The sequence below is a fragment of the Amblyomma maculatum genome, chromosome 3 (assembly GCF_055883805.1).
Source record: "Amblyomma maculatum isolate TAMU_Amacu chromosome 3, ASM5588380v1, whole genome shotgun sequence".
Lineage (NCBI taxonomy): Eukaryota > Metazoa > Arthropoda > Arachnida > Ixodida > Ixodidae > Amblyomma > Amblyomma maculatum.
Window position 1 is genome coordinate 67,333,742 of NC_139346.1, and position 23,545 is coordinate 67,357,286.

Sequence of the window (23,545 nt, forward strand, 5' to 3'; positions counted from 1 at the left end):
TCAATGAACGCAGTGCCGATGATGTGCCCCGCCCGGTGTCCTGCGGGAAGACAATGCGCTCCGCACGCCATGACTGACGCGAACGGCTGCTTCGAACAGGACTGCATGTGTGGTGAGTGTTCCAAGTAGGGTTACATCTCACACCGGAAACCTCCGCTCCGCTGAAGTCGCGGATAGAAGAGTGGAAAGAAAATTTCGACCTTTCCTAACTGCGATGTAATGAGATAAATTCTTGCTATGTTCGGGATTTCTTTCTTTTTATGTTTTTATTATTTATTTCTTATTTGTGTGCTGTGGGGTGTAAAACGAGCCCACTAAAGTGAATAAGGCTTAAGTTATAACACACCTGACACCGTGTTTCCTCAGAGTAGGCGCATTCAGCACTGCAAAGGCTGAGCCGTTTAATATCTGCGTTACCCCTTCGTGATAGTCAACTTGAGCCAACGAATCGAACTCGTTCAAAGACGAGGGGGGAGGTGGGGGGGGGGGGGGGGGCAGCTGTTTAGGTGCAGGTTATAGGGAACTTGCGCTACACTTCGGGCCCTGAAGTAGTTTTAGTGGAAATCAAAATCTGCTGCAGGTATGCGCTTGTGTCGCTGCAAACGCAAAACCACATTCTGATCCATCACAGGCGAGCGTGTGGCTGATAACATTCCTTGCTTACAGCTACTCTCGACGTAACCGTTAGCTGACAAACGCCGCGTGTCACTTCGACGTAGCCTGCGAGCTCGTGTCTGTCAGCTGTGGCAGATGGCTTAGGAAATGACTGTAGGCGCGCTGGAAACTGCTTGCTTTTCGCGCTGATCTTAACGAGAGCGAAGTGCGTACTATAGGCTACAAACAGCAGCACGGTTGCCAGCCATGCAAAGCTCATAACTTTCCTTATCCGTAGAAATTTGAATAGACTGATAATGTATGGAAAGCCTAGAAAACATTTCCTTCTCCTATACCACTGCTCTAAACATTACTCCAAAATGCTTTCCCACCGGCCAAGATAACTTAAATTAATAGAAGGGAACGACGAACACAAGTGTTTGCCATGGATTTCGCTCTTTGTAAAGTATCTCAATATCATTGATTTTAATTCGACAACTGAATGCGTAAAACTCTTATCTGAATGCATAAAAGCATGCCGAAACGCTTCGAAATTTCGGTTCGATGCTCTAATGATTTCGACATCTTTCGCGTATGCGAGAAGTGCGGCGTTCGACCCCAATGGCGCCGGGCATTTATATATTTGTCAATGGGTGCAATCTTCCAACAAACTGGCGCTCGTTTTTTGTTTAATGCAATGCTAGCGGCAAGAAGGGACTCCGGATGAGCCGAAACAGGTTTTTTATAATATACTTGGCTCTAGCCACTGACTTGCCATGAGAACGCATCAGCCACCGCCGTAATGATTACACCGGAGCGTAGTCGGAGCTTCACATTGGGACACACACACACCCACACACGCGCGCGCGCGCGCAAAAACACAAAGGCAAAAGGTATTAACATCCCGACTTCCCCCATTCTTTTACTGTGATATTATTACCTGTGCACCTCTGACTTCACAACATACGCTAAACTAAGTCACCGACAAATATGAGCAAAAGCTTAACAATACGCAACATGTTGCGTCAATGCTTGTTCTATCAGAACTTAACGAATTTTGTACCCTGTCCTTTACTGACAACAAGGAGAACCTTGTTTTGTTTCTTTTTGGTTCACAAAACACGGGTATTGATCGTAATTATACAGAAGGATGTACCAACACTGACGGTTCCTGCTAGGAGGTAATGTATAAGCATTGCTAAATTTTATAGGAAACTGGAAAGAAATAGTTTACGAATGTGTTTAAGCGAACGAAGGAAAAGCAACTTGAAACCACACAAGCAGCTTTTTAAATTTGGACTAATTACAAGAAAGTTGTACAGCTTTCCATTACATCACGACTCGTACATGAAATAACTCAGGTTTAGAGTATGATTGAACCGATACACAATGTTACAAAGGCGTTTTGGCAGTAACGTAGCCGTATTGCAATAATATAAATTTTTTACATCTGAAACAAAGCGACGTAAATTCTTCAAAATGAGGCTGGTTATTCTAAATTACTGACGATGCAAAAGAGCCGAGTGCTTCCTATTTTAGGGTGGCTGATTGGGAAAGTTAGTTATTCGCAATGGAAACTGCAGCGCTCAAAAATGCAGGGACAACTTGAAGGAGACAAGAGATGCTTCATTCTAAGTTTCTGTAGTTTGTACGATTTGTTGCCAGTAAAAAAAAAAAATATTTCTGTCAAGAACTGCATGATTAATTTTGATGAGAGCGTCTATTGTATTACATCTGAAAGTACCCTGTTGTGTGCAGAGTAGGACTGCGATTGCAAGTGCTACAGTGTTATGATCGGAAAGGAGTGGTAGCGCATCACTTCGTTAATAACCGTAAGTTAATGTTGAAACAGGGCTTATTGCGAAGAAATCGAACTTGGCTAGCACCAACCCGCGATACCACCAAAGTTGCTTAGGGCGCCGGGCCTTCAGCTGCGACTGACACATCCAAATGAATCTCCGGAGTTGCCGTCGATTCTCTCTATACCATACTAGCTTCCAAATCTCTTCCTGTACTCCTTCGTCTCAGAAGCAGTTTGCGGCATTGACAAAGGCAGGGACAGCCTGGCCCGCTCGCCGCCCGAAATGGTAGGAGAGACAGTGGGAGCACATTCGTCTATTATAGTGCGTACGATCGTGATTGGGTCAGGCCGACCCTACCTTTGTCAGTGCTGCAAATAGATCGACCAAGTGGATCGCGCAGATAGGTGACGCGGATCGGTTACTTGAAAGTTGATGCCGAGTTTCAGGGCTCATAGAATTCCGGCGGTTAAATCTGCGGACTTGGCAAGCGTTGGTACTTCAGCTAAATGTGCTGCTGCCAAATCAGCTCGCTGCTGTAAAGAAAACGGCGAAGTGGGCTCCGTATGATCTCGACCTCGACTTAATACGAGTCGCATAAGCGCACAGCACTTAGAGTCTACACTTAACTTTCTTAATGAGTCTAGCGCCAAAGGGCGGAGTGCTGCACATTCATTCCATGATCCAGTATAGCAAAACTTGGGAGTGTCTTTTGATTGTTCAGGATTTCACCTGTAGTTGTTTTGAATCTCTTCAGTATTACACACATTCTGTGGCTTACAGGCAGATAAATAGTTTTAATCGTCTAGAGGTAAGTATGAAAAACTTCTGTCTATCATCACATCGGATATTAAAAAATACGAAAAAAACACGCTTGCATACGTTGGGAAACGTTTTTGAAACTTTTCATGTACGTGCACACACACGCCGAAAAGTGTTAGGTGCTTGCCTATCCTTCTTCATCGAAATGTCGAACCTCAATCCCCAATCACAGTGAATTATTGTGTGTAGGTCGTGCCGTACGCGTTTAGAAGTGTCAGCACCTGGGAACAGAGTTTTTCGCTAATAAATACGTTTCGTTTTTTCTTCCCACAGTACAAGTAACCGCGAAGACCCCGCATAAGCCGACTGCAGGTAAGTCGCTGATATCGAACTGATGTTCGTTGCTTTAAGGGGCATGATACGACGTATCTTCCCTTCTTATGCCTAATATGCTACTTACCTGTAATAACTTAACAGAACCAAGAGAGAAATCAAAAGAGCTTGACGGTCACCAAATATTTCGTCGCGACTGTCTTACAGAGGTAATGATACCATTGTTATTTGGCAATACAGCTACTGCACGGTTCGCATCCCTTGTGAATAATTAACCTTCATCATAATAGAGCAATTATTTTACGTGAAAATAGCTGCTTCTGTATCAGCTGCCAACGCGCTGTGAGAAATTAACGGAATGCGTTATTTTAACGAGATGCACTCTTATGACAGCAGGTGCATTCCGGCACAGCGAAAAAGAAGCGTGCAACGATACTTTCCATCGTATACGGCTGGCTTCCAAAACTGGTCTATTAAAGCTTAATGACCTCAAACGTACGGCGAAATCTTGAGGCAATTTTAGAAAGTCTAAAAATTCTAGGTAACTCTATTTACATGAGAAATCAAAATACACGGTTTATTTCACAGTATTTTAATGAACAAAGTATGACACCCCTAAAACTCTTAAGTGAGTGCAAGGCAAAGTGAACCGTTGCCTTGAGGCTTTCAAGCGAAGCGAAAGCTTAGACATCCTTTGGACGCCGTGGATGTTCCATTATGCGGCTTATAAACAACTCCGTTGCCTCGTTACTTTTCTAAAATGGAGTCGTGGGCTTACACGCCTTACTGCGTTTTTTTCGGCATGACAGATCCAGAGAACCGGTAGCATATTTGTTTTAAAACCATTCCTCACTGGCATGCTTGTACCTGAAACGCACCTGCGTAGTATGGCACCACCGATTGTAGGTCACATTGAATAATCGATATGCGTAAAAGCCTGCGTTTCTAGCCGTCGTAAAACACTCTTGGATAAATAAACCACTCGACTAATAAAAATCAGTGAAAACCCTCACTAAATTTCCTCTTGAGTAATGCTCTATAAAATGCTTGATGAATGAATGAGCGCACAGATAGATAGATACCTAGATGGATTTATTGAAAAGAAAGTCAGAGACGTTGGCCGGAATCATTCAAATGTGGCCTGCTACTCTGCACTGGGGAAGGGGAAGGAGGGAAGAAAGAAGATCATGGTGTATGGCGATGTGGGAGAAGGCAATGAAATATATGTATACAGGCACAGTAGCTTGCTTTACAAGCGCGAATAAGTCCGCTGCTGGCGCACAACAAAACGGCAAAGAGCCCGCACTGCCTGGACACCCTTCCCCTTGTCCTGCCAAGCGCTCAGCAGCAGTTCCTCCAACAGAGGCCTCTTGTCCAAACGCTTCAAGGAAGCGGCTAGCACATTTCTTTCGCACACATACACTGGGCACATCAATAATATATGGTCCACAGTCTCTGGGATGTCACAAGTTGAACATTCCGGCGAGTCCACCTGTCCAATTAAATGTAAGTACTTGCGCGTGAAAGCCACGTTTAAACGAAGTCTATGTAGCAGCATGCCTAATGACGCGGAATATCACGCGGAACATAAAATGTCAGCGTTTGATCGAGCCTTCTTAGACGAATGTGTCCCAGTAAGCTGCTGAATGTGTCCCAGTAAGCGGGACCCAGTAAGCTGCGGTAGCATTCTTCATACAACTCGTAAGAAGGCACGTCATATCAGCTCTTGAAAAAGGCACAGCTGTTTGGAGGCCATTGCTGAGCGCGCTTTTCGCTTCAACATCGGCCTGGTTATTCCCAGAGAGCCCGCAGTGGACAGGGATCCATTGAAACATTAATGAGCGCACAGATTTCTTATGCACCGGTAGAGCAAGCTCATAGGGCATAATGCTTTCTACAAGTTCACAGGATAGTATCAGAAACGAGAAACACCTGAACTTACTGGAGCGCGAGTCCCTTTTTTTTCGTTTATTGTTTTCATTTTTATTCTTTGTTGATTTATGTTTTTGCTTTTGACTTTGGGACGTTAGGCCCCAAAGCCAAACAACTTCCAGTGTAGCCCGTGGTCTCAACGTTGTGCCACATAGAAAGGCATGCAGAAAACTGCACACCCGTCTTGTTTTTAGATGAAAATTTTAATATTCTTGATTTCTCGTAACCAGTTCTTCAGTAAATTAACGCCAGTCGTCATCACGCCTCGGTGGAGTGCGACAGTCATAGCGATCGGCACACGTGATCAAAAGCACTGGGCGTTGCGGAGGCAGGCAGGCGGGTGAGAGGGAGAGGATGCCGGGGAGTTTGAGGGAGGTAGAGATTTTGGTTTCTTGACAACGCAATGAAAACGTGAGGTGCCGCTTACTCGCATCTTTTGCATGCTGGCAAACAACAGGAGAAAAGAATTGTAAGTTGCGTTTACATTTGTTATAGTTAACCACGCTCTACCTGACGGCCTGCGTTATTTAAAAATCAGCTCGTCATGAATTTAGCACGGGATAGTGAATGGGCAGCGTCGAGTTTAAGATGGCGTTTAAGCGTGTGGTCCATGATATGCGCCGGAAACGCGATGGAACTGAAGGCTGCAAAATCAGTTTGAATGTGCACGTGAGCGCAGACAGGCTAAAAACTAGGCCTGTGAAACACCAAAACACCTAGGCTGCGACCTAGTACCCACTAGTGCCAACAAGCTCTTGCCGATTAATGCAATCAACCAGTATGCCTTGCTCTACTTATTGCATGCCTTTGTTTGCTAGGTTGTCGCGTTGCGTGTCCCGAACCTATGCCACCTGGTTAAACCCCATCAACATAGAGTTTTGGCATCACTATATGCTAAACAATGTGTTATTTGGCAACATTAAATGTTATTTTCACAGGCGAGACCTGAGTAAGCTTGCGGACATACCTGTTAAACTCCATCTGCCTACAAATGTTCTTTCTTTTAATGCGACAACATTAAAGCAGCCGTTAGGAGCAAGTCTCGCGTTCTGTGTCAGGGAATTTTCTGATAGACCAAAAAGGTTATGACGTCATCAAATTCGTGTGATATCAAGGAACTAATGACATGATGAAGCCAAACTTGAAAAATGGGTCTAATGTCTCCAAAATAATGGTAGGCCTGCGGGTTAGTTAGGGAAGATTGAGTTCAGATTAGTATAATCTGCCAAATTAAGCCAATGCATGGTGCTAGAACATGTGACTCATGCGTACTCATGTTATATGTCATTGCTTTTTAGGCATTTTTTAAGACACCCTCCACCTCCTATCAAATGTTTTACATTCTTTATCTTCTGATAAAATGTCCCTGACAGGGAGTTTTGGCTCCGTGGCATAACAGGCTGTTTTCCACTCCGACGCGGAGCGCGGTGGTTCCGTTACGGAAAAACAATATGAGCAGACGGGAGTCCCCAGAAAGCTGAATATAAGGTCTTATTTTCGTCTAGAAAGGCTTATCGTTATAAGCCGTGAAATATATTCGAATGAGTTAGCAGAGATAGACAGCCGTACTAAAGATATGATAATACTTTGCCTGTGATGCTGCTGCCAGGCATACCTAGTAACGGTTTCCGTGCGGTCTCTGTTACTGCAGTTACAGTGTTTAACTCATAGCGACGCTAAAGCTCTGTTGATGAGGTTTACACAGGTGGAAAGCTCTGACATTTATCTATTGTGTCCATGTTAGAGTTCCACAAACCGTTAGCAAATGTTTTCATTTGGACCTAAGTGGAGCGAGATTTTATTGCAGAATCCATCAATTTATACCATGATTCTAGACCTCGAGCATGGGATTAGGCGCGCAAAACGACTCACTACCGGAACCAAAATTGTGGATGTTGCGCAGCCCCTTTCACGACCCGAGAGGGCGGAGGGGCAGGGTTAAAAGCCGCAGCACAAATGAGCGCTGCTGGAACATCTTGCCGGAGTCTCCTTCTCCTGGCGCCGTCAGAGGCAGTGTATACCAGCCGACAACGCATAACAAAGGTCAAGACACCACCATAAAACTGGAGATGCCTCCCAAAGACTCGCACTTGGTTTTAGTTGGATCGTTTACAACGGGTAGTTTCGAGCTACACCTTCTGAAACTTCTTAAGCATAGTGTTTAGTTTGGCATTGGATTGTAGAAAATTTACCCTTGATTTTATCAAAAGTAAATTTTCGTGAATAGCGATGGTAAACTTAGGTGTGACGCACGCATAGAATGTAATGCAGAGAAAGTGTAACGCATAACAGTCGTCATTGGCGCCGATAGTCGCACTATTTCGAGGGTCGATGCCTCCTGCATGCGCCGTCGCCTGGCCCTCAGCTGTTTACTGAACCGATCGGCGGACCTGTTTTCCCTGTCATTTTCTGCGATTTGAGCAGCCGCCGAGTCAGTCAGTTCTCTTTCAACCACTTGACTTTCATCGATAACGAGCTTTTGAAAGCGTGCGGCGGGGAGATGAGAGATTACGACGACGACGGTGGTGATGCAAATTCGTGCCCTTCCACTTCGCCTTTACGCCACGCCACGCTTCGTTCCTAGCAGTCACCTCATGCTCGCAGCGGCCTCGTAGCCAAAACCAACGTTTAAAAAACATCTGTGCACGTGGCGCCATCTGTTAGGCTCAAATTGATTTATTTGCTACAGAGTGCCGTGCACCAATTGCAACTGACAAAGCGAGGCGCTGCGAGCATTCGCTGGCAACATTTGGCCCAGCGGCTTTAAATATATAGCCGCTTAGCCTATATAGCTAAATATAGAGATCTACAATTACATATAGAGAAGTACAGATACATAGCGTTCTTAAGTATATACAGGTTGTGGCGCATTAAGTGAGCCAAGGTTTTAAATAAAAATGCTAATCCGGGCGAGAAATCAACGGAATACATAATGTTGGCACTAGCCTATAGTTACTTAGGGTATTTTTCAATTTTCCTTTTAGCTATTTCTTTAGTTATGTTTAATTAATCAGCTTTTTAAGTATTGCCTGTACACCAAGTTCAATAGACAAACCTGTCAAATTATTTTCTACACGATATATCTCACGTAGTTTTTTTTTTTTGCGCGTTGTAGTTCAGTCGTTCAGTCGTGTCCGACTCTTCGTGACCCTATGGACCATGTCACGCCACGCTTTCCGGTCTCTCACTATCTTCCTAACATCACATAACTTCATCTGCAGTGCCTCGAGGATGCCATCTAACCATCGCGTTCGCTGCCTACCCCTTCTCCGGCGACCCTCAACCTTTCCTAACATCAAATCTTTCTCCAGCGACTCCTCTCTTCTCATCAGATGACCAAAGTAGCTGAGCTTTGACTTTAAAATTTGACCCTCCAATGAGCAGTCAGGGTTTATGGTCGACAATATCGACTGATTTGATCTTCTGGCAGTCCAAGGAACTCTCAAGAGTCTTCGCCAGCACCACAATTCAAACACGTCAATTCTTCGGCGGTCAGCCTTTTTCACAGTCCCACTCTCGCATCCATACATCACAACTGAAAAGACCACAGCACGAGTTATACGGATCTTAGTTGGCAGACTAATGTCTCTGCTCTTTACTAGGCGGTCAAGGCTAACCATTGCTCTCTTTCCCAGAAGCAGGCGTCTCCTAATTTCATGGCTGCAGTCTCCTTATAAGGTAATCTTGGAGCCCAAGAAGAGAAACTCTGTCACAGCTTCCACTTCTTGTCCATTGATGCTCCAGGACTTGATAGGGCAAGACGCCATGATCTTTGTCTTTTTAATGTTCAGTTTAAGCCCAAACTTCTCACTCTCTTCTTGTACGCGCATCAGAAGTCTCTTGAGTTCCACTTCACTTTCTGCCATTAAAGTGGTATCATCCGCATATCTAAGGTTGTTGATACGTTTTCCAGCTATCTTCACTCCAGCTGAAGACTCGTCCAGACCGGCCTTCCTCATGATGCACTCTGCATATAGGTTAAATAGGCAGGGCGACAGTATGCAGCCTTGCCTCACTCCTTTCTCGATCGGAAACCAATCAGTAAGACCATGTCCAGTTCTGAGTGTGGCCTCTTGCCCTTCATACAGGTTCCTGAGGAGACAGATGAGGTGAATTGGAACTCCCATCTCTTGGAGAGCTTGCCACAATCTGCTGTGATCTACGCAGTCAAACGCTTTCGCATAATCAATAAAGCAGAAGTAGACGGGTTTCTGGAACTCTCTTGCTTTTTCCATGGTCCAGCGAATGTTAGCGATTCTAAACAGGCCGCTAAATATGAAAACTTGCCCCGGGACAGGACGCTTGCGCCAATTGATTGATTGATTAAAACTTTAATTTCCACCGATTTAGGAGGCCCCCTACTCCCCGCTCCTGGCACGCAGGCCTGAGGAACGGGGGCTGGAACCTCCGTGACTAAGGACTGGCGAATATACATTGGTTATTCGCGGCCTCAACCGCCAGGCGGACGGCTTTCTGCTGGTCAGCGGGGATGTCGCTTCGCAGCAGAGTTACCCAGGCTTCTCTACTTTTAATGTTGTCCCTAGCCCCCGGAGACTTAGGGCATTCCCAAAGTATATGGTCGAGGGTCCCCCTCGCTTCGCAGGCTTTACATTTATCGTTTTTTTCTCTCATCTATCTGGGTGCGAAACAACCAGACAGGGTTCGGGAAATTTCCGGCTTGTAATCGCCGCCAGGCTATGGCCTGTTTATTATTTAAGCTAGGATCCGGTGGCGGCATCAGACGTCTTCCTAATCTATAATTTTCGATTATTTCTTTATAGGTTTGCAAACGTCCGTCCATCGCCTGGCAGTCGGGCGGCTCCGCGTTTGCCCGGAAGTAGAGATCTCGGGCTAAATCATGAGCCGCCTCGTTGCCGAGGACGGACGTGTGTGCTGGGACCCAAATTATGGTGATTTTGCGATCGATTTTAGTTGCAGCTTTCAGAATTCGGGCGGCTTCTTGCGAAACCCTGCCTTTTCCAATATTCCAGAGAGCAGTTTTATTGTCGCTAAAGATCAATCTAGCCTTCGTTCCGACGCAAGCGAGCGCTATTGCGACCTCTTCAGCCGTGTCTATGTTTCTGCTTCGGATGGTGGCGGAGACGACTGGTGCGCCGCTACCATCGACTACCGCGGCGACTGCCGCCCCTGATCAGCCGCTTGCAGTGTCTACGTAGGCAACTTCTTTTACTCTGAATTCGTTTGCCCTTTTAACCAGTGCTTCTGCTCTCTTCTCTCGTCTCTCCTTGTGGTATTCTGGGTGCATGTTGCGTGGGAGAGGACGGACAATGATGTTCTCGCGACATTGTGGTGGTAGGGCAACCTTGTCGGCTGTGCCCCTATCTATTTTTCGACCCACCCATTCTAAGATGGTTCGACCCGTGCTCGACCTATTTAATCTTTCATGTTGGGCGATTCTCACCGCCTCAGCAAGTTCCGTCCAACTGTTATGCACTCCCATTTCCATCGGGCGTTCCGTAGAAGAGGAGAAAAGTAGACCCAGCGCCCTCTTGACGCAACGCCTGATGAGTGCGTCTATCTTATCTTTTTCATTGGTCCTGATGTTGAGGAACGGTGTGGCATAGCATATTCGACTTATTACGTACGCCTTTATCAGTCTCAAGAGGCTTCTCTCTTTGAGGCCTCTGCCTTTGAATGCAATCCTCCTAAATATTCCTGTTACTTGCGTCGCGTAGGTAGTGAGTTTTTTTATCGTTCCGTCGTTATACCCGTCCTCTTGAATAAAAGTCCGAGGATTCTGATTTGCTGGACTCTTGGTACGGTTTTGCCGTCGACCTTAATTTCTACGTTAAAGTCGCCCTTGCACCTCATTGATTTTGGATTATATATGAAAAGTTCGGATTTTTGCGGAGAGCACGAAAGACCCCTTTCGGCCGCGTAGGACACAATGCTTTCCGCCGCCGCCTGTAGGCGTTCCTCTATGCTGCCATCGCTGCCATTGCTCATCCAGAGATTAACGTCGTCCGCGTAAATGCTTAACTTCAGGTCTTTTATGACTTTAAGAGCGGCAGGAAGGCCTCTAATCACCACGTTAAAAAGGAAGGGGGAGAGCACCGAGCCTTGCGGAGTTCCTTTACTTCCCAGGTGGACGGTGGGGGATTCTAGGTCCTGAAACTTTAGTTTCAACGTCCTGTTTGTCAGGAAGTCCATTACGTAATTATATGTCCTCTCGCCGACTCCTAATTCCTGTAGTCCCGCGAGAATTGCCTGGTGTTTTACGTTGTCAAATGCTTTTGGTAGATCTAGTGCGAGAATTGCCTTCGCGTCTCTGGATTTCTAGTCAATTATGTCATGTTGTAATCGGAGCATTACATCCTGTGTGGACAGGCCCGGTCGGAACCCGACCATCTCGTGCGGCCACAGGTCGTTTTCCTCCATGAAATTAGTTAGCCTTGTTTGGATTACGCGTTCCATAAGCTTTCCAATGCAGGAGGTTAGAGAAATAGGTCTGAGGTTTTCCAATTTCGGGGGCTTGCCAGGTTTTGGAATTAGCACAACGTTTGCAGTTTTCCACTGCTGGGGAAGACGACCGCTACTCCATACTTGCATGTAGTATGTAAGTGCCGTTATGGAAGCGTCGTCTAGGTTTCGTAGCATTTTATTTGTTATTCCATCGGGGCCAGGAGCTGATCGCGTCTTTAAGCTCAGGATTTCGGCTCTAACTTCCGCTTCTGAGATGGGCGCGTCGAGGGCCTCGTTCGGTGGGCCCGCGTATTGCCTAAGAGGGAGCGGATGTTGGATCGCCGATATATGTGTCTACGAGTTTAGTTATTAATTCCGCCTCAGTCCCCTCGAACGCGTGTCTTGCCTTTGCTATTGTTGTGTTTGACTGTGTTTTCGAACTGTCGGGATCAAGAAGATGTCGTAGCAGGCTCCACGTCTTTGAAAGGCTCATGTTGCCCTCCATTTCATCGCACCTGTTACACCAGTTTTGCTCGCAGAGTTTAATTGCATAATCCTCGATTTCCTTATTGTGTCTGGCTATTTTTCGCCTTAGGTTTCGGTTCCATCTCTGACACCGGAGGCGCCTTTCCCTACCTTTTTTGCTTCCCACATGTGTAGGAGTTTCCTGTCGACTGTTTTCGGTGCATGTCCCCCTGCATGGTAGCGGATTTAACGTGGTGCATGAGGGTTTCTGCCCAATCGTCGATATTTTCAATATTTTCGTCCATGTTTGCAGATTCCCTAATTTGTCTGAATTTCTCCCATTCGATTGCGCTGATGATCTTTTCTCGTCTTACTTTGACTCCCCGTTTAAGCGTTATTTCGAGGACGTAATGATCGCTTCCAAAGTTGAGCTCTGTGCTCTACCACCTAAGCTCCTCTATGTTTTTGGTGAATGTTAAGTCTGGGGTTGTGTTTTTGCTCGCACTGTTTCCCACCCTGGTCGGGCAGCCAGAGTGTGTCTGCAGGGTGAGGTTTAATTCGTGAAAATCTTACCATAACTGCCTGCCCTTAGGATCTTGCTTATTAAATCCCCACTCTTGGTGGCAGGCGTTGAAGTCTTCTGCAATTAGCGGGGGTTAGCTCCGGCTGCCGCACGTCCAAATACCTACACCAGACATAACGCCCCGTCGCTGGCCGCAGTCTCACTGCAGCCAACCTTGTTCATCCTTGTCACGCTTGAGAAAGCAAAATTAAAGAGCGCAAGCACCCCGCCACGTGGCATTCTTTTTTCATATTTCGCGGGCTACCTTTGGAACGCGGGAAAAGGACCACGGGGAATATATCGTGTAGGAAACAATTTATTCAGAGGATTATTAAGGTGCTCTGCAACTTCCTCTATGACATTTGGTGTTTACAGGCAATGCTAAAATGTTTGATTAATTAAACACAACTAATCAATTAGGGAAAAATGAACAACCCACTGGGTAGCTACAGACTACTGCCAACATTGTGTATCGGGATTGATTCGCGGCTGGAGTGTCATTCATTTTTAAAACTTATGCTCAAGATATGCGAGACAACCTGATTAGCAAACTGTCGTTAATTTGATCTTCAAGGAACTGGCCAAAATTTTTGAATTATTTTGAACTTCGATTTATTGAATGGGGCTAAAAAAATTGTAGAAAATCCCATGATTCGCCGTAATCCTTTTTGATCTACACCAACATGAAATCTGTATTTCAGCTGTCTGCATTTCATATAAAACACAAATGATAACGACGGTTTTGCCCGATTTCGTTAAAGGCCTTTATTCGGACACTCTCGGGAACTTTAAAGAATGGCTCCAAGATCGTAAATGCCTCCGCTACCGAACGTTAAGGAATTGCTCCGAAGTTGTAAACTCCTCCGCCAACCTTTCGGTGTGCGAAGCAGTAGCAGCAGTGAAAAAAAATATAATAATAATAAAGAAAGAACCAGCCCGTCACGATTTGAAGATGCTTCACCAGCAGTGCACAAGGTGAAGCATTGAGGGCGAAGCACGCAGTGCAGAGGAAAAGCGTACTGGATGCAGCATATGGGTGCACGCGATATATATATATGAGAAGGCGTTCTAACCGCGTGACGACACCCCAAATAAAGGTACAAACAGCGAAGCGTCAAGCTGCTGGTAGGAGACAGAGCTTTAAGATTTTGAAAGATTTAGGGAGTTCATTGTTCTGCTGCGGTCAAAATGCTGCTTGTGATGACGAATCTCACCCTATTTCATACCCAATGCCTGTTTAGCTGCGCAGTTCACCTTCGCAAGCCACAGAAACACGCATTCCATCGCATTTATGGTAAAATATATGACAAATTAAAAAAGCACGCAGACAGGTATTCGGGAAATGTCCAGAAATTTTGTCTGTCCAAGTGAAACTGGTGGCTTGAACTGCCTGCGATTACATGCTCAAATAAGAATGAAAAATTCAAATGCCCCCACCGCAGCCGGGTCGGATAGCGGTGATTGTAGTACACGAGTTTGATCTCGTCGCCTTTAATCCAGTCGCAATCTTTTGTTTCTGTACCTTTGTTCAATTTCTGTGACATACACTTCTTTACTGCAATTACCCATTTGCAAGAGTTGCTATTGGTTTCAGTCCGTTATACCTAGTGGCACGGGCAGAGGCATATTATTTTCTATTACTTTTGGGTAACCTCAGCGTAATATATGTGGTCGCGCGGTAGCGTGGCGAGAACGACGCGTCTGTTGCCGCCTAGACAGTGCATGTTATAACTTCGCTTTAGCCTCGACTCTGCGCGCGTGGACTAAAGTGAGCATCGTCTGCGTAGTTAGCACTAGTAAAAATTCTGCCCTATTACGTAGAAGGTTTCCGAGCTGTATGTGATCAAAGTAAAAAAAAAAACACATTCCGTGTAGGTTGAAACCAACTGAGAGCTGTTTACAGACGTGTGGCGTAGCCGGAGGCATTTTTTCGTACTCCAAACCTTGTAGCGTAGTAAAGGCGAATTACCGTACCATTTATTTACTGGCCTCAAGAGCAAAATGTCAAATAAAATGTGGTAAAGAATCCTGCGAAGCAGTAGGCAGCACTATTTTCACCAAGATGCCACTTACACAGCTTTATTAATTGGCCTTGTAGGACAGCTGTCACGTGGCCAGCAGATGGCTGATATATCTTGCCCTGTGTGCACACAATGCCACTTCAAGAAGAAAGCTACAGAGAAAAGCGTTTTTTTTTTTCTCAGATGTGTCTTTGGATGCTGATGTATAGCACACTCTCAGGGGAAATATTTCATTGTGCGCAAGTTATCTTTAACTCCGGTAACAAAACACTCCGCTTAAGGTAGCTTGCTACGAACATTTTATACAGCTGCTTTTCATGGGATCTGCGACTTCTCCAATGGGCCTTTGTTTCTGAGACCGGAAGTTGAAATGTCAGTAATTAATTGCACAAGAACGTACTGCAGTGCAGACTGTGTCACCCTACCCTGAACTGCGATCAATCGGTTTGGGTGGGTTAGTACGCCGTCTTTGTTTAGAAGGTGCAATACTTTTAAATGGAGTACGGGAGACACACGAGCTGTTAGTAGAGCTGCCATATGATGCGAAGCGTCGTTAACGCTTTTAGGCTATTTCCTGTCAATAAGAAGGCGCGGGGACTTCTATGACTCAATATTTCATCATATGAAATCCTACCAAACATTATTCTCGGAGCAGCCTCTTCTGCCTGTAAATGATTTTGAGAATACTACTGTTTACTTTCCCATAACCAGAAATACCACCGCTTAACTAAGACAGCGTTCATTTTTCCTTTGAGCTACAAATGAACGCAACGGGATAAGCGTAATCTCTACCTGCGCATACTTTTTTTGTCAGGAGCTTTCGTCTTAATGCGATGGCACTAAAATAGCCATAGAAGAAAACAAATGAGGCTTCTATCGACGTTGCCTTTCGTAAAATTCGCGTATTGGTCGGCTGTGTTTGTGACGTCACGAAACCGCGCAACATGACCAATTTGACAGCTGCGCTGGTCACATGATGCGGGGGAGCAGGGGAGCAAGCTTGGCGTCAGATAGCAACTGGGCTTGGTTGTGCTCAGCTGTGTCTAGAAATTTCGGAGCATCAGGTTGGAATGCAGATGGAATCAACTCGGCTTCTGTCTGCCGTGGTTAAATATTTCCTCAAGAGGAGAGGGTGACAAAGGAAGTATGTCGCTAAAGATGTATCGGAGGCTGCGCAGGCTCGTGCTGTGCGGCGAAGAGCAATGACGGAGGAGGAGAGGCAGCCCGAGCTAAATTCCCTTTAATTCTATCGAATGTTCAACACGTAGTGTAATTTAATATCCCTAAAAACGTTTTTCACTCTGTTGCAATAATTTCCTTGTGGTCGCCTTCCACCGCTCTAACTGCACCCATGGGTTGTGGTGTCCTGTTGCATTGCAGTTCCCAAGACGTGCCCTGTGATCTGTCCTGACGGCAAGAAATGCCACAAGCTGCAACCAGTTGACGCCTCAGGCTGCCCTATGGCACCCTGCACCTGCAGTCAGTACCGACACTACTTTCTTTCAGAGACCCCAGTGTCCGCAAATATCAGGGGTTGCAATTCTCTCATTTCAAGCAACTGTAGAAATTCTTCAGACACGAAAAGCAGCCAAATGAAACGTTGGCGTCAATTTTACAGGTACTGCGGAAAAATGAGATAGCTTCCCACCATGTTTTTATAAGACCCCTGAATCACAAAGGCACGGTGAATGTGCACGTGTTCTCAACATTGTTCTGAGCGATGCTACGGCGTAACTCGCTTACTGTTGCAGTCCATTTTCACATTTGTTGTGTTTTTTAGATCTTTTTTCAGCAAATAGTGGGCCCGTTTTATAAATAATATAAATAAATTGGTTCACAGGAAGGGAAAGGCGCAGTAACTGTCACACTTGCTCTGTGGACACCCGAACCGCGCCGTAAGGGAAGGGAGGAAGGTGGGAATGAAAGTGGAAAGAGAGAAAGAGGAGCCGTAGTGGAGGGCTACGGAGTAATTTCGACCACCTGGGGATCTTTAACGTGCGCTGACATCGCACAGCACACGACGCCTCTTCGTTTCGCCTCCATCGAAACGCAGCCGCCGTGGTCGGGTTCGAACCCGGGAACTCCGGCACAGTAGTCGGGCGTCTTACCGCTGCACCACCCCGGCGGGGAGGCCCGTTTTCGGAAACTCCGCTTTCTGGGCGTGTTTCCAGGGTTCACTGGTTTTTGGAGGCAAATACTTAAAAGCAGATTGTCAAAATAATTGCCGAAATTAGCGACATGCTTCTTGTTCGGGCCTGTGGCGAACATGGCACATTCGATTTTAGTTTTGCAAAATCCAACAAGCGATTCCGATCAGCCATGTTTATTATCTCGAATAACTTTTTGCTCTGCTACTATTGATAGCTAGCACCTTTGACGTCAGCAAGCGTTGTGGGGCTTCGCCTCTGGAATCAAAAGCAGTGACTAAAATAACACGGCGAGATAGACGGAGCATCGTGGAATTTATAGTAAATCTTTCTTTTTGTGTAACATCGTGCTAAATATCAAATGAAGGCAGCCTATGGACGAAAAGTTGATCGTCGCGACTGAGCAGATAAAAGGGCAAAGAAGGAAAACATATACTATACGAACTATATACGCCACCATAATTTTCTCCTTTCGGCAATTGCTCTGAACTTAATAGCGAGCGCGATTACCTTCCGTACTATTAGCATGTTTTTCTTCACGAATACAGTTTGGCAATTAACTACATAGCTAGAAAGCAACTGCACAGCTACAATGTACATGCAGCGATAGTAGGTTGGTTGGTTGGTTTGTAGGGTTTAACGTCCCAAAGCAACTTAGGCTATGAGAGACGCCGTAGTGGAGGACTCCGGAAATTTCGACCACCTGGGGTTCTTTAACGTGCACTGACATCGCACAGCACACGGGCGCCTTGCTTTTCGCCTCCATCGAAAAGCTGCCGCCGAGGCCGGGATTCGATCCCGCGTCCTTGGGAACAGTAGTCGAGCGCCGTAACCACTGCGCCACCCCGGCGGGGTGCAGCGATAGTAGTATTCGGTTGAAATTTTTATGACCGGATGTTTGAGGTACGCATAATTATTAGGCAATCACCATAGGCGTGCACAGGGTTCTGCGTTAGGAGGAGCGACGTTGCACTTACGGAACAGGTCCGGCAATTTAAAGGTAGGGGGCAGATTTGGCGCCCCCCTTAGAGGATTAGAGGGGGCGCCCCCCCCCCCCCCCCCCTTGTGTACGCCTATGGCGATCGGGGTGGTAGGTCCCAAGAGAACGTTTTAGAGCCAACTGCATTAGATGATTGCATGTATTCGAGTAATTTGTAATCACTGTTTCTTGCCGTGCTGTACTTGTTTTCCTTATTTCCACTGTCACTTTAAAGTAGCGGATAGGGAAAGAATTTTCTTATTGCTCCCTCCTTGCTTCCTTGTCAAGCGCTGTTTTGCGCACATTACTTATGAGCAAATCAGTCTTCGTAATTATACTTAACTTAGTCTATGTCATGCGACAGCATCCGAAATAAAACGTTTTAGTTGCTCATTCTGCGTTTACACACGTCGAGCTTGCATATCCGTTATAGGGCATATCAATGTGTTTGCTCGCTAACTTGATAGGACATTTACAAACAATGGAGCTGCAAATTTATTACAAGCGGACAATGCTACAAGACATAGAAAAAGGGGTGAAGTACACGACACTCAGCGCAGGCTAAGGAGTCTAATTAAGGCAACTGCGTTTACAGAGCGCCTGCTTTTTGAATAAAAAATGTCCTCAAAAGCTTTCCAGTTATTGCCCGCCCCTCTTATATCATAACTTACTGACATATTTTCCCAAAGAAAAGAGCCGATTCTTTTTTAAGATGTTTTGTGGCGTCTCAGCATAATTGTTAACTTAAATCGCCATGTTTAGTGCCGCTGCTTCATCAATGGTGTCATCTGGCGGTGCAGTTTCCGACTCCTGTCCACCTCAGTGCCCTGACGGGGAAATTTGTGACCTGACTGCACCGATCGACGCCGCAGGATGCTTCAAGAATGGCTGCCAATGCGGTGAGTGAGGACTGATGGGACGCGTTTTTGGGCAGCACTTAACTATCTGTTGTCCAAAAAATGAGATAACCATTGGGTAGTCCCAAAATATAAATAAGCCTGTAATGAACTCCCAGCTATGGGCTGCCCAAGGTGTGTACGTCTGACCAAATTAATGGACGAGCTGAAAAGTTAAGACGGTTATTCAGCCTATACCCTCGAGGTACAGATAGCATCGCAGAATGTAGGTTTAAAAAGTGTTAAAAAATTAAAATATACTGACACCATGAAAGGAGCTAATTAGAGAATTCAAACAAAATTTAAATGTTTAGTCTAACATAATGTCAGCGAGGCTTAGAAGTTCACAGGGATGAGCTAGCTGCGTTTATCACACGTAGGCTTCATTTTGAGATGACTGGGATGTCACCAACTCGCTTCTTAAGCTGTTATTCTGGGATGTGAATTCATGCAGTAATGAACGTGACGTAGTTGCTCCTGTTTCCAACGACGATGATGATGGTAGAATCTAAAGTCAGGAGCAAATGACAGGGAGCAAACGTTTTGCACATACTTGCAGATATTATATGCATTTCTCTATTACATATAACGTAACCATTTGAATATTATGCACCCACAGGTGAACTAGTCATGAAACTGAAAAAAAAACGTTGCTTTTCACGCGTAATTCGAGTAATATATAAATGAAAGTTCGAACATTTGTTTCCTCTCAAATTGGTCATTACTGTACGTATATTTAAAACAAAAATACACGTAAGCGAGTATTGTGTGAATACGCATGAGAGGGTGTGCAGCAGAGTGCAGAAAAATCTCGCAAATATTTTGACAATGATCAATGTAGATTATTTCAAATGACAGACAAGAAAAGCAAGATCATAATTAGGTCTTTGTGCAGAGAGCTCCTCAATAGGTAAGAGTTATTTTTGCATGTTATTGGTAAGGATAAGTTGCGATATTGAAGAAATGAGGCGACTACCACAGTCCTCATACTAACGTTCTGGTTGTGATAGTGACGAAAGTAAAAAAAAATGGTGATAGCAATGATACCACTCAACTGGGAGCACGACCGTTCGAGGTCGAAGAGAGACAGCGTCAAGGCAAGCTTCTGATTTATGACATGAGGGGCACTCATACTTATAGGCTCAATGAAAAGAAAAACTGCGCACAGTGCCCTAGTCTTTCTTAGGAATTCCGTCCCCTGAAGTTTTGATCGGAAGGGCACACAAGGTCGACGGGCTCGTGTCGGACACATATATGCCAATTATTGCCAAATATCATCTTTCAAGATAAAAGACGAAATACGTTTCAACAGTCTAAGCCTAAATATAAAAAGAATACATTCAGAGAGTTTTTCTTCATTTAGTAGTCACTCTATAAAAAACACAGGATCGAATTCAACGAAACCAACTATTTAATTAAAAAGGTGCGCTTCAACGGGCGCTACTTAAGATGCAAGTGCTGCATTTACAATTGTTCTTATAATCTCTTCCGTAAAATTCCTAATGGCCTCCCGCTCACGACCGACCGCCCTGAGGGTTCTCGGCAAGAAACCTCGAGTGCCTCTCCGTCACAGACCGCTCTTGTTACCGACAGCACTGCACGCGGAGCACTGTTTAAAAACTACGGCCCTTAATTAGCTGTCTTTCTTGTTGAAAATTACTCATAGTATAATTCATAAACGCTGAAATTTGTGTGCTCTTATTGATGCTGGCTATGCTGACATATGTCTCACTGAAACCTTGCTATCGGTAAAGATAGCAGAAACCTGTAAAAAACCTAAAAGAAACCTGTAGGACCTTACCTGCAAGAAGCGCTGCAACGCTCATTTTCTCTACAGGTGGTCTCGACGTGCTGGAGGCGAATTTGTCGCCGTTACTGATACTGTTATGCATTTTCCAATACACGTTTTAAGCGCACTAGCACTTGTTTCGTTGAAATTACCACCTGCACTAAGAAACTGATACAGGGCATTTGCTCTCCTCGGCTCTCTTCTTCCGCTACCTTTTCATATTCATAATGTCATCCATTTGAATACAGCCCGTGCATCAGAATGGTACCTTCATTTCGCTAGGCGTTTTTAAATATTTCAGTAGAGCGTGATTTAGCTTAGGTCTTTACTCTATTTCTTTCCCTATTGAATGCGACATAATGTTGCATTTCTGCAATGATTTCAACAGTGTCGCAACTTTATTGCAAGCACTCGAATTGAGCCTTCTGCATCTATTATCCTGAGATTGGAACTCACTCCTTCGCCTGATTTTTTTTCCAGCGCGTATTGTACTTCCCAAAGTTAAGTGATCCCCTACTGCTTTAGTTTTCTTTGGCCAACAATATGCCTCATCATCTTAATCACAATAAATGTATGAGTGATTAACCATGAGCTGTCTGTTTTTCTAAATGATTATACTTATCAAGCCTTCAACATCGCTGGGTGATTGATAACTGAATCTATTTTATAAGAAATTGTTAAGGAGCCATCAACACTCTCCACTCAACCTTTGACACTAATTAATGATAGGAAGGGAAACGCTCGTTCCACTCTACAAAACTAAGTAATTCCAAAAAACTTTGCCTCACTTTTCTGGCCCCGCCACTCGCGCGTAAATTATTACATTTTAGTATAAAAAGACGTACTCGTAAAATAAATTCAATGTGAATATGATGGTGAAAGTGCGTGAGTTAGGCACGAGCCCTCTTCTTTGTACCAATGATCCACGAATCATTTGCAGAATAATTATATCTTGCGTGAAGACAGGGTAGAGAAAAACAGAACGTACGCAAGAGAGATGACAGGACGACGCGCGTCGTCCTATCAGCCCCTCTTGCGCACATCCTGTCTGGAGCTAACTAATTTTCATACAATATCCAGAGATAGTACAGCAACAAGTTTTACTTTAACACATGTAGTGGCTCGATGGCGTTTCGTAGATTCTTCATGCATTTCGCACCTCGTATTCCGGGTTATTTTTGTGCACTATTTCAATATCAGAAGTGAAGGACGGGGTGTAGCAAAGATGTGTAACAAAGGAAAAACACTATAACGTAAGCGCGTCCTTCGCTGTTTCTAACGTATATCTCGACAACTGGTTATCCAGTCTGCCACCATAATATTCACGAGGTATATTCACGAGTTTCTCAGAATTTTCCATCGGGTGATAGCCTTTTCCTGAATACACGCAGTGCCTGACAGCCGACCTGTGCCTCCCTCGGCTGAAAAATCTTCGCCCGTGACAGGTAAGGTCCAGTTCCAGCTTCTTGTGATGTGTCTCAAAGTGAGATGTTTTTCCGGCTTACTTTGGCAGCGGCAATATCTTGCATGTAGGCGCAACTAGCGGAGGGACGACTTTAAACAACATAACCGAGTCACGAGTGCGCTCACTCATGCACACAAAGAGCTGGAAAATCAATTTCTGCTCATAAACACACACAAAAACTTGATGCTCAAGGACACCTTTCAATGGCAGATAAAAAATGGCACCTTTTGTTGGCGTACACCGAAGGATCACCTTCAGTCTTGCTGATCGTGCAGACCGGGTAAATCCTTCCGCCTTTATTTTTGGTTTCAGCTATGGTCGGAAAATCCCTTGCGCAAAATGTGAGAAAGGTAATTGAAGCTAAATGGATTGCTTACCTTCCTAAAGCGACACATAAGCTTTAAGCGACAGCGTAACGTTGGATGTGCCTGATCGGTTCAGACCATCTCGGGTTCGTTACCGTGACCTCATTGCATTTCGTATGCATCGAAATTCGGTAGCGGCGGCTGAATTCGAGCCCTCAGCCTCGGCACTGGCAGCGGCGAAGCAGTGAACTACTGCGGCCAGTAGCTTAAAACAGTCTGGTGAAAGTGTATCTGAAAAACACGCTAAACTTTAAATAAAGGGGGACCAAGGCGGCCTCCAACTTTCACAAAATGTATCCTGTCCTAAAAAAAGTAGCGCAAAGCCTCGGTGCAAATACGGTGTTTATCGCTCACTGCACATGTTTCCTACCTGCGCGCCCGTAATACTCCAGGCAAACGGCCACGATACGCCGCACAATGTCGTGCGAACTTGCAAACTACGTCGGGTGTGGGGGAGGGGGGGGGGTGAATCCAGGGAAGTGGAGGACAAGTCTTCTAGTAGAAATGTTGGCTTGAGGACTGAGGCTCCCCCTCAACCCTTGTCCGGTCTTTGTTTTGTTTTTTTTTACACAGTTGGGGTTGTGTATTTTATCCTTTCGTGATGCAGCAGTACGTACGCATATCTGGCTAGGGCGCCTGAAAGCGCATCTGCATATGCTGAAATCGCGCTCGGGCCGGGTGTGCAAAAGTGCTGCGACTTCTTGCTTCCGTCGAACTTCCCTAGATTCATATCATGGGGAAAGTGGAGGCATAAGTGCGAGCTGCCTAAGGTTGTAGCTAACCTCGAGACAGCGTTCTTTCTATCAGTGGCTCTATGGTCAATTTCAGGTATGAAATTTTGTTTATTGCTACTCGATCAATATTTTTCCTTGTTCCAATTTTATGTGGTGTGACATGTTCGCATGCGCGAACATACCACTTTTACATATATTGGAATGGAGTCAAAGAAATCCAACACGATATTCAGTGGTATCATGCATAATACTTATTTTTCATCTCTAGCGTCTTATTTT

The 23,545-nt window shown here is 45.2% G+C and overlaps 1 protein-coding gene across 1 annotated transcript in view; it reads left to right on the top strand.

Annotated features, from left to right (window-relative positions):
• Nucleotides 1-18,924, top strand: part of LOC146194896 (uncharacterized) — a 32,500-nt gene extending 13,576 nt beyond the window's left edge. Inside the window, exons 7-9 of the mRNA XM_084596664.1 lie at nt 14-112; nt 16,272-16,370; nt 18,818-18,924. Coding sequence (XP_084452790.1) covers nt 14-112; nt 16,272-16,370; nt 18,818-18,924 — 305 coding nt within the window. The remainder of the gene's footprint in view (nt 1-13; nt 113-16,271; nt 16,371-18,817) is intronic.
• Nucleotides 18,925-23,545: the final 4,621 nt, after the last annotated feature.